The 15,697-nt window shown below is 38.8% G+C and overlaps 1 protein-coding gene across 1 annotated transcript in view; it reads left to right on the top strand.

Moving 5' to 3' along the window:
* Positions 1-15,697, top strand: part of ITFG1 (integrin alpha FG-GAP repeat containing 1) — a 74,067-nt gene that overhangs the window by 45,495 nt on the left and 12,875 nt on the right. Inside the window, exons 11-14 of the mRNA XM_038148331.1 lie at positions 6,514-6,664; positions 6,934-7,042; positions 9,669-9,712; positions 11,580-11,658. Coding sequence (XP_038004259.1) covers positions 6,514-6,664; positions 6,934-7,042; positions 9,669-9,712; positions 11,580-11,658 — 383 coding nt within the window. The remainder of the gene's footprint in view (positions 1-6,513; positions 6,665-6,933; positions 7,043-9,668; positions 9,713-11,579; positions 11,659-15,697) is intronic.

Raw genomic sequence — 15,697 nt, 5'->3', positions numbered from 1 at the left:
TCTGCTAAGTGTTTCCTGTTGAACCCAAGTGTGCATTTGCATGCTACATTCAGAATGCATGCTTCTATAGGCTCAAGCTGGGGCTCTGAGTGGGGAATTCCATCAGGGACTGGAGTATGAGGCAGCATCTTAGACACTCCTCCCAGAGCTCAGGGGCTGATTCTCCCTTTCCTTTCCCACATCATCTTCTGTAAATTCCTGACTTCAGCTGTCAGTGCTGACTAGTAACACCAGGCTGCTGAGAGCTGGGGAAGCTGTTCCGTGCTGTCTCATGCAGTGAGCACTGACTGGTGACTCTGCTGAAAAATGCAGTCAGTAGTGATTTGCCCTTTTTGAGGACCAGGAATTTACCAGTGATTTTTACATTGTCTAAGAGAGCTGAAAACAAATAACACACGCACACAAGCCCCTCAAAAAAAGAAAGTTCTAACCCTTCTTATTAAATTTTTCAGTGTAATCTTCTCATCCTCTGGGTTTTTTTTTAATTTTTTCTTCATTGCTTGCTTTCCCAATACTTTCTGCTGCTACCATCTGGTGCTAGGTGGGAGAGGGCATGTGGGGATGCTCTCAGGGAGCCTGTAGTACACAGAGGAGTCAGTGATCCATGTAAGAGCTGACCTGAGTAGGTGCATTCCCGAGCTGTTGAGCACGTGCCGCCGGAGAAGCGCAGCCGGCTGATCGGAACGGAGCAGCCTGTGGGCAGCTCTCACCTGGCACCTGGGGATGCTGCTGCTGGCATGTCCTTATCTTTACCTTGAAGTGCAGCAGCATGTTTGCGTGTGAACATGCTTTTGCTTGACAGTAGGGATGATGAATAGACTTGTTTACTTGGGAGAAAAGCTGAGAGCCCCAGAGACCACGATGCCAGTGAAGCTCAGCAGAGCCAGGATGTGTGCACGTGAGTGCAGTCTGTGCTGCACAGCTGACTGCCAGCGTCTGCAGAGATGGAACTTTATCTGCTATTCCCTTTTGCTTCGTGTCATCACTTGCAAAAGGTGTTTTAACCCATGCTTTGTGGAGTCTTAATGTCTTCCTCACTTGACAAATACTTGCGCTGATGCATTATAAAGCAGAATAAGTCTCTCATACAGGTGCATTTGTTATCTTCCTCTACATGGTATTTTGAATCAGCTTGGGTGCTGGTTCATAGTTTGAATGTATGCTCAATATGGAAAACAAGTGTGGACCTCACTCTGATGCTTCTGATAGTAAGAGAATTTGGTGCTGAAGTCCAAGAAGTCAATTCAGGTCTTCTAGTGGTTGCCTGAACATGAGTCACCCACTGACATTTTTGTGTTAGAATTCTTCAGATAGTGATACACCTAAAAATGACCCAGTTTGAAGAGTAGCGTGCCTGTGTTCAGCCTACATGATGTGATTCATGACAAGGCTGTGAGCAGCTGAGCTCTGTCTGTACCTCTGAGCCTTAAAATAACAGCAGAGCAGCTGTTTCTATTCAGACACGGCAGACAAGAAGGAGGTGATGCTGTTACGGCCCAGAACTTGCCAGGCAAAGTTAAAGCACTCAGGCCCTGAATGTCAGGTGTTTCACTCCAGGCTTTCCTCAGCTGGGACTTTGCATCTTCTATTCTCTGTCATTGAACAGAGACTGCAGACAGTCTAGAGAGCAAGCTAGAACCAGCCTTCCCTTTGCCAAAGTAACACAGTGACGTGGGAACTGTAAAGTTGCTGTCTTTGCTTTTGCCTAAGCCTCAGAAATCTTGTGTTCTGAGCTGTACTATCATGTGTATCCTGATAGCTGGTGCACTTCAGAAGGGCTGCATGAAAATGTATGGAGTTCAAGAATGTACTTGAAGCTGTTTTAAGTCTTAGTTGCCTCTGTCCTCTGGCTGGAGTATAATTACAGCAATGTAATGCCGTGTAAAATCATTAAACAGTTTGTAAATATTTACTGCTGTAGAAGCCCAGAAGTCACCTATGTCTTGTTGCAATGAACTACTGTGGTACACTTTTATTCCCTTGCTTCTGAATTTGTTTGCTTATTCAATTGAGTGCATTCAAAATTATTTTTAAACTTGACATCAAAGTTGAGTGACACAATAAGGCATAAGGACTGAAAGTACTGGCAGATGATGTGACAAGCTATTAAAAAGGAGATTCAGAAAACTGAGGAATTCTGGCAAAAACTGAGTAAAGTAACCTAAAAATCAAGAAATACATTGCATGTTAGCATTGTATCTATCCAGTATTTGTAGGGAAGTAATGGAAGCATGCTTTGTAGTTCGGGATGGGAGCAAAAGTCACTTTTTTTTACTGTTGCTATGAAATGTCACATTCAATAATAATTCATTGGTTCTGAGAGACTTAAGCAAATATTTCCTTTTAAAATGTATAACTGGGTCACTGATTGGAGAGAATTAAAACAGTGTGGGAATTAAATTAAAAGCTGTCCTTAAATTAGAGCAAATTAAAATGAAAACCTTATTTAATCGATTTTAAACACTTCTGGATCAAGCTGTTTATTTCTTTCTCTGAAGCCTTTCATGCTACATCTACAGATCTAATTTCAGTGATTGATTACTGTGATTAAATGATAAAAGCATTTTTGTAAACTCTTGACCTCAATCTGTGCTATCGTTTAGGAAGCCTGGTTTCTACTTGCTGTCTGTAATGTAAAGAAATTAAAGCAGGCAGAAACAATTTTGTTCGTCTGAAGGTATAGCAATACATGATAATGGAAGGAAAGGATTAAAATCAATTATACGCCTCCATCACAATTCAGGAAAGTACTTTAGATCAAATCCTTACAAATCCCTACAAAAGACTGAAATAAAGATACCACAGTTGGCATAATGTTGGTTTAGCGTCCTGCCCAGTGAACGAGTCAAGAAAATGATCAATAGCTTCAAGTATTGCCACAGCTGTTATAAGACTCTGCTGTTTCATCTCCTGCCATAATCCTTTGATTTGGAATTACACTGTGTAATATTCTGACAGTGTAGAGACATTCCTTAGCAGAAACAGCAAAAAGGAATCTCACTTGTGGTTGCAGGTATTGTGGGGGGTTGAACCTTTTGAGCCTTTATTAAGACTCAATAAATTCCGTCAGGTACTCAATAAATTCCACCAGGTGAAGGTGCTAAATGCGCTGTAGATCTTTACATATTTATCTGTTCAGTCTGAATTCTTGTAACTTCTGACTTGAGTCAAAACCTGCACATTAGAATTCAAGTCCACAGGTTTTTCTTCAGGCTAGATATGTACATGAATTCTGTATTAGAAATTGTGTGTGTATATAGAATAATAATAGGTGAAGGGATTTTATCAGTAGTTAGTAATTGGTTGAGCTATACCTCCTGTCTTACCTGAATGAATTCATTTTTTCACATGCTGATTTTAAATTGACTCTGGTAACATTGGAATTGTAAGTACTGCATGTGAGTTTATAAGCATCTATCTCCCATCTAATTAGACGAAAGGAATTTTGTTTAACAATTGTTTCCAATTAGACACCAGTAATTGGCATCTGGCATTGCAAATATGTAATCTAAGTCTTTCAAATCCATTTTAATTCAAAGGGAACGTTTTTCACTGGTCAAGTCGACAATACTTTATACTGGTACAGTTGATACCAGTACAGACTGAAACTTGGAGACAAAAAACAGCTGGGTATGGAAAGCTGAATAAAAAACTTCTAAGTATGATAGACTTCTAGAAAGTTTTCTAGGTGTTCATGCTCAGTTTTAAATTAATGCATATATATTAATCCTATATATGGAAGGACTCTTATTCGACCAAATTATCTCTTCCTAAATCATTATTAGTTGTCACTTGTCAGAAGGAAGGTTGGATAGAGGACTTCCTTTAACTGAAGGATTGATGAGCACCTTGTAATTGAGCAAATTTAAAAAACCAGAGGCAAATTCAATTATTCTAAATGTCTGAAGTAAGATAGTGATGATTTAGATGTCCCTGGTATTACTTTAAATGAACTACTCTGAAACTGACAGCATGAGAGATGTATGAAATTAGCAGTAAATATTTAATTCTAATTGCCAAGGAATATGTTAAAATAAAACTAAGATAAGTCTTCAGTCTTTCTTTGGTGTTAAGCCTTATTAAATTTCCCTTTCCTGCATAGATGTCTTTGGTCAGAAAGTAGCAAATTGGGGTATAAAGTACTTTGGAATAAAGCTGTAGGCAGTACATGATTTATCTGCAGCTGTGTATTGGTGTGTATAGCTCAGTATCTGAACTGCTGTAAATGGCATGTTAAGGGCAATAGGCTGGTCTTAGTTCAGAGTTCTTGTGCTCTCTCTTGTAGCATTGAAGCTGAGTTGTTTGGTATTGACTGTTACACTTTGTAGAGCACTTCAGCATTGATTTTTTTAGGTTTTACCATTACAGGAGTGTCTGTCTTTATAGGCTTTCAAGGACATTGCTTTGTTATTTTAAGGATGCAGATGATTATCTTTGTTACAGGGAGATTCTTTCTGATGGGAACTCTTGAAAATTTTTTTCAAAATAATAGGAAGGTCATAAGCTTGCATTTATTTCTTATGGTATGTATCAGAAATGAAGGATGGCAGTAGATACTTCGATTCTAGGGCTCTTTGTGTATCACAGGCTTAAATCATAGGAGAATTCAACTGGCAGCTCACAGGCCAAATCCAGATGTCTCCCAGGAACAACCTGAGCAGCTGAGGAGGCAGAGAACAGCAGGTTCCCTCCCCCTTGCAGAAAATCAGGGCCTGCAGCTCCCTGTTGCTGCAGCATGGCCTGCACAGCAACATTTCCTCCTCCCAGGCTGAGGTGCAGCACATGGGACAGGGGATGCTACATCTATGAATTAATTCATTTCCTCTACAAGAGAGCTCTCCCACTGTGCATTTCTTGGGTCTTCAGCATCTGTTTAGGGTTTGAGATTGCTTTTTTCTTCCTGCTGTTTGTCTTCTGTTTCTCTTCTAGATACAGAAGGGTGAAGGAAAATGGCATTTCCATACTCAGTGCCACTTTGATTAATGTTTTCCTTTTTTCTCAGTTGTAAGGAAATAAAATAAAAAAGTTTCCCATAGTAAATAAACTACTTGAGTCTATCCATTCACAAGGCTTTTAGCTTACACTTGAGTAGTGTGCAGACTATAATGCAAACATCTTTCATCCTTTAATTAGCATCTGAATAATTTCTGACAATTGAAAAAAAACGGAACTGAAAGAGTCTTTGTAAAAGTTTGTCCAAATTTTAAAAAGCTATGTTGAGATGATGAAAAAGAGAAATTGAAACAAACTGCTTAGCTCAGCTTGTCACCTTACCTTGGAGTCGGCTATTCTGATATGGTACTTGGGTAATACATGAAATGAATGTGAGCACTTAAGAATTTCAAGCTGTGATTATGAGTTCTCAGATACAGATATTGCAGCACCTTAAATATTGCAGATGACCTCATTTCCTTTTGGCCATAGTTAATTCAGTGATTTGCCTGAGGAGAAGTGCCTGTGTGTGCCTGTGCATCCTGGACGCTGCTGAGACACAGAAGCCACCTCGCTGTCCCCACAGAGCCAGCAGTGTGTTCAGGGTCACACTGAGGACGTGGTTCTGGCTGTTGCCCTGGGCTCTGACAGCTGAGCTGCCTTTACAGAACACTGCTCTGGCTCCTGGCTCTGCCCTCAGAAGGAGAGGAGGAAACTTCATCTGTTTCCATTGCTGAGGCAATGAAGGATTTTAGCAGGCTCCCAGGATACAAACCTGCCTGAAGAGTTGGACTGGGGTTGGTAAAGTGTGAGGTTTTCCCAGTTCCAGAAGCACTGATACATTATCAGGGAGAGTGGGAACCTTGTGTCTCCCACTGACCCACAGGCACCTATTGGATACTCTTAAGAAGGGAGATTTTTCTACACTAGCCCTGGCACTCTGCTTGGTTTCTACATTTCTTGTTTAGTTTTGCACCCGTGTTTGTGTTACATGTCAGCAAGTGCCTAATTTGGTTTGTCTTGCCCTATTTTTACTGCACAGGTTGGGTTTTGTGGTTTGTATTTTGCTTGAAACAGTGGAAAACATACAAATAGACGTTTGATTTAATCTCAAATTTGCTTAAAACCTGCACTGTGTAAGAAAAAGTATTAATGGAGCTGGGATGGGAAGAAGCTGTTATGCAATAATGAAAAAGCATGAACATGTTTTAAATAGTGTTTAAGCTGACAGACTGTGGAAGGGATTAAAGAAAATGGCAGATAAGTTCATTTGTAGTTTTTTCAGACTAAAGTAAGGATATGTTCAGTCCTTTGACTGAGTGGTTAAGTCACTCCTGTTGGTTTGGATCCGTTTATTTCATGTTTTCATTGTTATAAGTCAGGCATGACAATGATTGTAGGTCTGTCTGTAAAGTTCAGATAAGTACTTAGGGATTTTTCAAGTACCCAGTAGCTGCTAGCTGAGCTTTTATTACATTTAACTCCAGAGCACTTAAACTATTTAATTACAATATTTTTTAATTTCTATAATTTAGACTTAATCTCAAGTTGGTTTATGTATTATATATGTATGTTTTACAGCAATCAACAAGCATTTTTACTAGAAAATGTCCCGTGCAACAACGTGAGCTGCAAGAGCGTGCGGCGCATGTTCAGGGTGTTCTGGGAGCTCTCGGATCTCAATCAGATCAAGGATGCCGTGGTGGCCACCTTCTTTGACATCTATGAGGATGTAAGTGCAGCTCCTCAGCCCAGCAAACAGGCTCTGGGTGTGGCTGTGCCCTTCCCTGGGCCCTGCACAGACCTTGCCTGTGCAACTTTGGATTGTCCTGCTGAGCTGTGGATGGCCCTCTCCATCCCAAATTGCTTTCTTTGCATTATATTCATAATGTTTGAAAGATATTAAAATAAATAGTAAAGGTGTCAACTTTGCTGCACGGTGATTTTTTCCCAAGAGTAAATAAGCATTCTAATGTAAACTTGGGATTTTTTTTCGTCTAGGGAATCTTGGATATCATTGTGCTAAGCAAAGGCTACTCCAACAAGGACTTTGCTATCCATACATTGAAAAATAACTTTGAAGCAGATGCCTATTTTGTTAAAGTTATTGGTAAGTTATCCATGCATAATAAAGTGAAAATGGGATATTGAGAAGGATGTGAATATTTGAGCCTTTGCATATGAAAACGTTGTGGTAATGTTCTGTACCTGTGCCATAGCAAGCCTGCTTTGCTGGAGTTCATGTGTGTGTCATGTGGGAATGATGCAGGATCGCCTTCCAAAGGGGCTGGTTTCATTTCAGGGACTCCTGGCATGGTGTGCTTTGCTTACACTGCATGATCTTTTCTGAGGGTCACTTTCCATCCCTGTGGGAGTCAATTCTGTGTTTCCAGCCCAAATCCACGTGGCACAAACCACACCTTACCCTGAGAGCACAGAGTGGCCATGAACATGGCCAGGGTGTGTGAATTAATGAGAGCTGCTTTAAAAGGCTTGAGTTAAATTACAATATTCATAATTAGGTTTTTGAACTGCATGTCCTTCTGTGTTCTTCAACTGCAAAGGCGTTGAGCTTTGAGCTCATTTCTTGTCTGTCTTGCTTGATTTTTTGAGAATGAGTGAAAAATGAGGCTGTATTGGGAGCCTATGAAGACAAAGCTCACTAGCAACAACTAGAGGTTCACCTTCAAAAATTGTATTTGCCTTCATGTTACTTAAATGCATCCAGTCCTCTAAAGCATGCATTCTGCACACCACAAGAGAACAGAACTGCAGCTACTGCTGGGGGCTGATGCTATTATTACTTTGTCCACAGCCTGAGCTCTGTTCTCATCGTGATAGTGTTTAATCATTTATCATGTTGGTGGAAGCCTTCTTTTAAATAATACCATGTATCTGTAGTGTAATTCACAAAAGCATGCAGAAAAGCCTCTGGGAAAATCTTACACTTCACAAAGCCATACCAGAACTATAATTGTGTGATATTTTAATGGGGAAGGGAGTAATTTGCAACATGCTTTTTTGATTCACTCTGTGTAAATCTATCTTAAAAACTGGGGCAAGCCTTTTTTTAGCACCCTTTTAGGGTGTGAGTGTTTTTGCATAGAAACCCCAGGAAATGGGAATTAATGAGAGTCTAAAAATATTTTTACTCTGATACAGGGAAAAGTATTTCTAACAAAATGTGCTTTGTGTGATTTAGCTTATCAATAAATGCATCGTGTTCACTTATTTGGCATATGGACAATGAGAACAGCTTTGCTCATTATAACTGATGTCAAATATACTTGGCCAGGTAATTTGTTCCAGGGGTGAAACTGAACAGCAAATTTCAGTGTGCCCTTTTGCATCAAAATGGGGAGAGCTGGATCCACTTGCACACTCACCTATGTTTAATAGTTAAAATTAAAGCTGTAGTGTTAAAAGTCTCTCTCTAGGTGCATATAGTCTTCAAATTCTGCTTTGCCACACACATTCGTCTAAACTGTTTGGATATTGGGGGGGTTGGACTGTATAAAGTATTACATCTTACTGTATATAGAAATTTCAACTTTTTGAAATCACAAGCAAAGAATGGTAATTTAGGAGTCTTGGCAATTGTTAATATTCACACACAATTTATTAGAAAACTTCCTTGACTAGAGCAGTGCCATTTCTGAATCACATAGGGAGTGATTTCTAATCAGACTGTGAACATCTTACCTGCACCTTTCAGTATTTTCCTGGCCCTAAACATTTTGTACCCTTAACTCAATGGCTCAATGGCCCCCTGTCTTCTTTAGAAGACAGAAAATGCTTTAAGAAACTCCTGATGTTAGGATGACCTGCCCTCAAATCTGGTCCAAATCTTCATTTTCTGTCTGCCATGCTTGCTTTGTGATACCATAATTCATGGAGAAGTGATGTTTTTCCCTGGCTTCAGTACCTGGTGTGCATCCTCCTCCCTGCCCATAGCCATTACTGGCCTGCTGCTCAACCAAACTGTTGTCATTAGAAGTCCAAATTTTGGACCAGAATGGACCTTAGATTATTGAATGTGTGTGGGTTTTGTTGTTTTCCTCTAATACTCAGTGTGACAGGATGTCCTGGCTTACAGAACAGATGGCTTTCACTGTCCCTCCTTTAGGTTTTTAACAGAGATTTATGAATGTAACTGATTTTTCAAACTAGTAAGTTTTAAACAATTAATTGGAACAAGTGTCACAGGCTTTAGATATTAATTAGCATTATATACACCTGCTTATAATACTTTTGAATTAATAGACTAAATTGGCAGCGGGATTTTTGCTTGTTACAGCTTTTGTGAATTGCTTTAAACCGAGTTCTAAAATGATGCTTTGTATAGAAGGAAAAGCCTTAATCTTTTATCAGTTAAAACAGTAAAGCTGAATCTCTGCCAGTATTTTAAATGGTTAGAAATGAAGAATAATGAATAAAATGTATAGTTCATTGTTTTTAAAATGTTTTCATTTGGAATTTTTCTAACTGGGAAATTGGCCCTTTTGAAGCTGGTTAACCAGTGAGGTGGGGTACAACAGTGATGAATTCCTGCCAAGTGTGCTTCCAACAGATAAGGAAATGTTATACATTACCAGAAATCACAAAGAAGATATTTATTTTCTTTGTGTTTCAATGGCTACCTGGCACCATCACTAGACTTTACCAGATTCCAAAGGTGGGGTTTCTAAGATGGTTTGTGATCATAAACACAACATGCTCACTTTTTGTTCTTGCAGTTCTCAGCGGCCTCTGTTCTAATGACTGTCCTCGGAAAATAACAGTAAGTGTAACTATGGCCTTGCTTAGTATTTAGCCTCAAATAAGCTGAAGTCTAATTATACCAAAAACTCTCAACATATTAAAAGAGCTATTGGCTGGAATAATGTGTCATCCAAATCATGACTGGCCAACTTCTGCTTCTGTGAGACCCGTAACTCTGGGCAGCTGCTGCTCAGGGCTGGAATCAATTGATTGTTGTTGTGCAGGAGCTTTGTTACCCACTCTGGGGGCTGGGATATACCAGAGACAAGAGGAACTTGGGTGCCCAAACTGTGAATTGTGCCAAGTCTTGGTAGGCACTTAAAAAGTCCAGGCAAAACTGACTGTGGGGTAGATCCAGCCACTTCTGGGCCCAACTCCAGCAGCGGGCACAGCCAAGGAAGGAAGTGCACTGGGCTCTGATGATTCTGCAGACAGCCATACACATGTAGTGTTTTCCGCTTAGATTATTTTATTTGTCTCCAGAGATCTGCAGCTCACCCACCAAACTGCCAATTAGCAAATTATTTAGCAATGTTCACAGTGAAAGTTGGCCTGAAAGAGGAGCTTAGAGTAATCAGAGGTAGCAGTAGCACTTCAGCTCTGCAAAAGTTTCGCATTTAATTTTGACTTGAAAATAGAAAAACTTCTCCAAATGGGGCTAACCTTTGCTTCAAGCCTATTTTGAGACATGGGGTTTAATTTCTGTTGTAAAATAATGAGGTTTGATAGTATCATTAACTTAATTACAAAAATCAAGGTTTAAAAAGCAAATCTTCACAGCAGATGTTGGTGGAAATTTCATTATCGAGATCACTGAAACACTATTGCTCCCATTGTAATGGGAGTTCTCTGACAGAAAGTAACATAAGGTACATTTTGCCAGAGTACAGCTATGTGGCACCAAAAAAAATTTAAATTTCACCTTATTCACTCATCTTTCGTAGATCTGCATTAGCGTCACCTTTGTGGTCTCCTTAGTTTTCATTCTAATCAGTTATTATTTTCAGGCTTTGGTCTCATCTGTCGTCATTATCACTTACTCTCGTGGTTTAAACTGACTGCTTCTTGAGGCATGGTGTGAACATGTCATCATCTCTTTTAGTGCTCCTTCTGTAACTTACTTGAAAGCTCTCCATTGGATTTGATGTCCTAGCGTCAGCTTGAATTCAGCACTAGGAAAAAAAAATCCTTTAAAATACGTTCCTGTAGTTGTCTCTCATCCTCTCCCTTCCCACCCTTTCTTACTTAGGTGCATTTCTTATGGTTCATCACTCAGTAATGCACAACTTCCTTGGATATTTGTTTGTTTTATTTTTCCTCATGACTGTACTTTGATGTTTAAGTACATTTTGTTCCTCAAGAAAATTTGCTTAAAATAGATACCACCGCTGGACAAGTAACTGTTCATTTACTTTCATTAATTAAATGAAACACTGCTAAATAATGATAAAAAAGATGAAATTTGTGTAGTATATTTCAATTCAGAAATACCATCAAGATAGTGCATTCTCTCAGCATCAAGTGTTCTGCTTTTTGAGAACATGCAGTTATTTCTTTGAATTTTTGGGGGGTTTTACTTTACTTATAGCTTCCAAGGAAACATTAAACCTTTTGCCAGAGGACTGAATAATATAGCTTTCTTCATGAGAATCTAAACATTACTTAGCCAACTGATTTCTGTGATTTTGAAAACTGATTTCCATATAATGCTATGACCAAAACAGTTGCAAGATTTTGAAGTTAAAATATAAAAAAATAAATTCTTAATATAAAAAAATAAATTCTTCATGTAAAAACATTTTTCTACAGTTTACTGTTTCATTACTATAGCTTTTTTTGTTCCTAAAATGTTGCCTGCCTTTTTCTGTGGTTTTTATCCCTTGTAGCCCTTTGGAGTTAATCAGCCTGGTCCTTACATCATGTACACCACTGTAGATGCAAACGGGTACCTGAAAAATGGGTCAGGTAAGAGAAACTCACTGTGGGGATACCCAGGGCACAGTCTGTCTGTGTGTGTGCTTCTCAGCAGCCTAAGGAGCTGGAAAGGTGACAGAGGGAATGGGAATGGTTTCAGTGGTGCCTTCAGTTTACAATGCCAAACCCCCCAACGTTCTCTTCCTTCTTTACAGATTGCATTTTTATTACAAACATTGCCAAAGAGAGAATCATCCCTTAGGCTGTGCTCAGAATATCCTGGGGTTTATGCTGCCTTCCTGGGTGTGTACTGGTGGCTTCTGAAAAGCACAGGAGACTGTACAAAGGGGTTTATTAGTCTCATTTATTACTGGTAATCTTAGGACTATAATGGACTCATTTCTTGCTTAGGCAAAAATCCCAAACTCATAATCTGAACATGATCAGTAAGTGTAGTCATCTGTCGCTGTCACTCCAGTCTCATTTCAAATTAAACTCAGATTTTTTAAAAATGGTTCCAGTAGTTTCATATTATATTCTGTATAACACTAACTTAAATAAAAGCAATAATTTAGAGGGGAAAATGCTGACATGTTAAGGTCCTGAGTCAATCTGATTCACTGGCAGTGCTCTCACCATGAGTAGTGTGCTCAGGACTGTTAATTCCACCTGGGAAAAATTAAAGAGAAAGATGTCCTGAAATGCAACCCAGATAGCTGCAAAAACATATCTTGATACTCTAGCATTTCTGTGTTTGTACATGCTTAAATAAAGACATTTTTCAAACTCTGCACATATCTTACAAATTTGTGGAATAAAACTAGCTTAAAACTTGGACCTATTTCATGTATCATTTTCCTAATATTTTTTTCTGTTTCTCTCTTCCAAGAACAAAAGCAAATGCATTTTTCTTAAATATTTTCTTTAGGGTTTGCTGAGTTTGGTTGGTTGTGGCTTTGTTGGTTTTTTGTTTGTGTTTGGGGTGGGGGGGCAGTTCTTCTAGAAATGTAATGGTTTTACTATTTTTACTCTAAGAAGCAGTTATCAAATGTGATTTAATACTGCTACATTCTCTTCACAGCTACCATATTTACAATAATAAAAACCTAACAGAGTCCAGGCATGAAGAATTTCCTTTTCTGTTCTGACATTATGAAATAACAGTAATGAATACCAAGTGTATTTATGACCCCAGCAGCGTTGCTACAGGGAATTTTCTAATGCTGTCTTTGATCAGCTTCTCAACACTAATAAGTTAATAGATTTTTTTTTTTGAATGTGTATAATTCCTGCTAGAACTTTTGAAAGTCATGTTTTCTGCGGGTATTACATTATGTTTGTAGCTAGATTTTCTTCTCTTGCACATGTTAGTGTAAGATTCAGTAAATGTTCTAACTAGAATTACTGGCCTATACAGGCTGGTGTCTGGAAAAACAGCCCATTGCATCACAGTCCTCTTCTATTTGACTATCAGGATATTATCAGGATATATCATTTGATATATCAAATGATATCATCATCATTTTTGGTCCATGTACAAACCTACAGAACATCTTTTCCACATTAAGCTTTTATTCATATAGCATCCATATGCTATTTTAAAACTAATTTAATTTTCATCAGCTTATTTGCCTTCCTTATGTAGTATTACAGGACAATCCATATTTGAAGCTTTTAATTACCTGAAAGGAGTAATGAGCTAATCAAAATTTTAAAAGAATTAATCCCTTTCCCAAGCAGTAACATGAGTAAAAACAGTTCTTTTTCTGATGAAAAGGAAACTCAGCATTTCTGTGTCCCCCTCCAAAGTCAGCTGCTGTCACTTATTGCCTTTAGGGCTGCACTCAGTGGGGGAACAGTTGTTGGCTGGACCGCTGCAACCAATCACCTTAAGTTATCCCTCCAGCCCTGGGCTTAAGTACATCATAAAGTACTCAAAGCCTTGGCCCCCACTCTGCTTCTGATCCCCTAAATCCTGCAGGACTTCAGTTGTGAGTTACGGCATCTTTCATGTAGGCAATATTCATGCAAAGAGTAAAATAAAAAGGCCCATATGGCTGTCCTTATCTAATTCATTTTAAGGTTCTTTCATCTGCCAAGCCTTAACTACAGGAAATTTGCATAATTATGAGGGTTTTCTTAAAAACATTGTTAGAATTGTTCTGTCTCCTATTATCATTCCAGTATGTTGTTAAAAGATAGCAGAATAATAATTAGCATGTATTCTGTGCTTTTACTTTCACATTGCTCAATCCACTTGTAGTCTTACAAGAAATACTGTTAAATCACCTACAAGGAGTAGCAATTGCCAACATGGGCATTAGAATGGAGAAGTTCTGGGCCTTACATCTGCATTTAATATCTCCACAGACCTTCTCTTCCTCAAACTGCAACAACTTCTTCAAATATTTAAGGAATTTCATGCTTGAGATCAGACCAGGTCCAGTGTAAATCTGGGAGAAATCCACCCCACCTCAAATTTAAGTCATGCCTTCTGATCCGTGTCTTGCAACCTGCCTTCTCCCTTTTCTTTTGGAGTTATTATTTTTAAGGAGATCCCACAGTTAAGTGTGAGTGTCAGCCAGGATTTTCAGCTCTACATATACACTTCCAGGCTTTTATTGGGAGAGTATCTTCTGTGTTTCAGCCTGTGCTATGCACATCTGCATTTTCTCTGCTGAAGTAAAAACATGCTGATAGAGTTTGAAATAAATAGGCTCATACTTGCAGCTTGTGTCTACCAAACATATTCATTCTGTGGGCCAGGAACAGGTGGCAGTAAATATCTCAGGTTTCCTCAAAGCTCCATATCCATAGGAAGATGATAAGAGTAGCTGATATGGATCAAGTCATGATTTGTTTAAGCATCTGTATGAGTGAAGCTGTGTGGACTGATGGCCTCTGCAGCTCTCATTCCAGAGCTCTTTCATTTTGCTGCTTTTGCTTTGTTTTGTTTTAAACCTTCCATGGCAGAATGACCTTTCACATGCTGTGAAGTCGTGCCCTTCTGGTTTTTTGAAATCTGCTTACTCTTCCCTGTTGTTGCATTGAGTTCTCCTGCTGTTTAACTAAATTGAATTGTGAGGTGAACACAAATGTCCAGGAGCTATTATAGTCGTGAATTTAAACATAAACATTGCAATATGTACCAGAAAAAAAGCAAAATAAGCTTATTTTCAGTGGCCATTTGACACTGCAAGGTTCATTGTGTCGAATTCCACTGCACAGAAAGAAGAGTGTATTCATGGAACAAGCTGGAATAATTTAATAATTGAATAGCTGCATTCAATGAGAGGGATTTTCTGTTTGCTATAGGTAGGAGTAGCCTTCTAGTACATTTTTCTGTCTAACTCTCTTTTGTTTAGAAAACTTACTTGAACTTGTAATGTTGCTTGCAATATTACCAAACCTTGGACTTTTGAGCATTACAAATGACACAGCTTCCCCCTATCAGCAATGTGATAATTTTATTGTTTGAGGGGGTTTTAAGTTACCTGTGTTACTTCTATAATTTTAAAGTGTAAAGGTATTTTTCATAAAAATAGTTATTCTCATAAAAATGCATCAGGTTTGGAGTTTGGGCTTGCAGAGGTGTCCCAAGTGTTGGCAGCACTGCAATCATCGGTGTCCAAGTCCCAAGAGTGCACTTTGAATTCCCTTTCCCGTGTTATTTCTGGTACTCCAGAACAAGATCTTGCAGAAAAGGTTGAGAGGTGAAGCTGTGTACTGCATTAATCTGGAATTTCCTATTAGGGGGCCTAAGGAAAAGAGGCAACCAGCTGGGGAAAACAGGGAGGCAATGCCAGCCCTTAGAAAAATGAAGTTACCATTGCATATTTTAAGCAGAAAAAGAACTCTTTGACCACTACATTTCTTTTTTTCCAACCAGTGACCCCCAAAAGCAATATGAAAGGAACTGAAGTAAAGCTTTAAACTAAAGCCAAGCAATTCAATTTCTCACACTTTCTGTGAAGCTTCCAAGTTTGAAGTTGTTGGGTTTTTGTTAGATTAGTTTTTTTTCCTGAAAGCTTCTTTGTAAATTCTTAGGCACTTTCCATGGGTTTTACTATCAGTTATATTTTCCCTTTCT

The sequence above is a fragment of the Motacilla alba genome, chromosome 11, assembly GCF_015832195.1.
Source record: "Motacilla alba alba isolate MOTALB_02 chromosome 11, Motacilla_alba_V1.0_pri, whole genome shotgun sequence".
NCBI classification, from domain to species: domain Eukaryota; kingdom Metazoa; phylum Chordata; class Aves; order Passeriformes; family Motacillidae; genus Motacilla; species Motacilla alba.
This window is presented reverse-complemented; position numbering and strand designations above follow the sequence as displayed.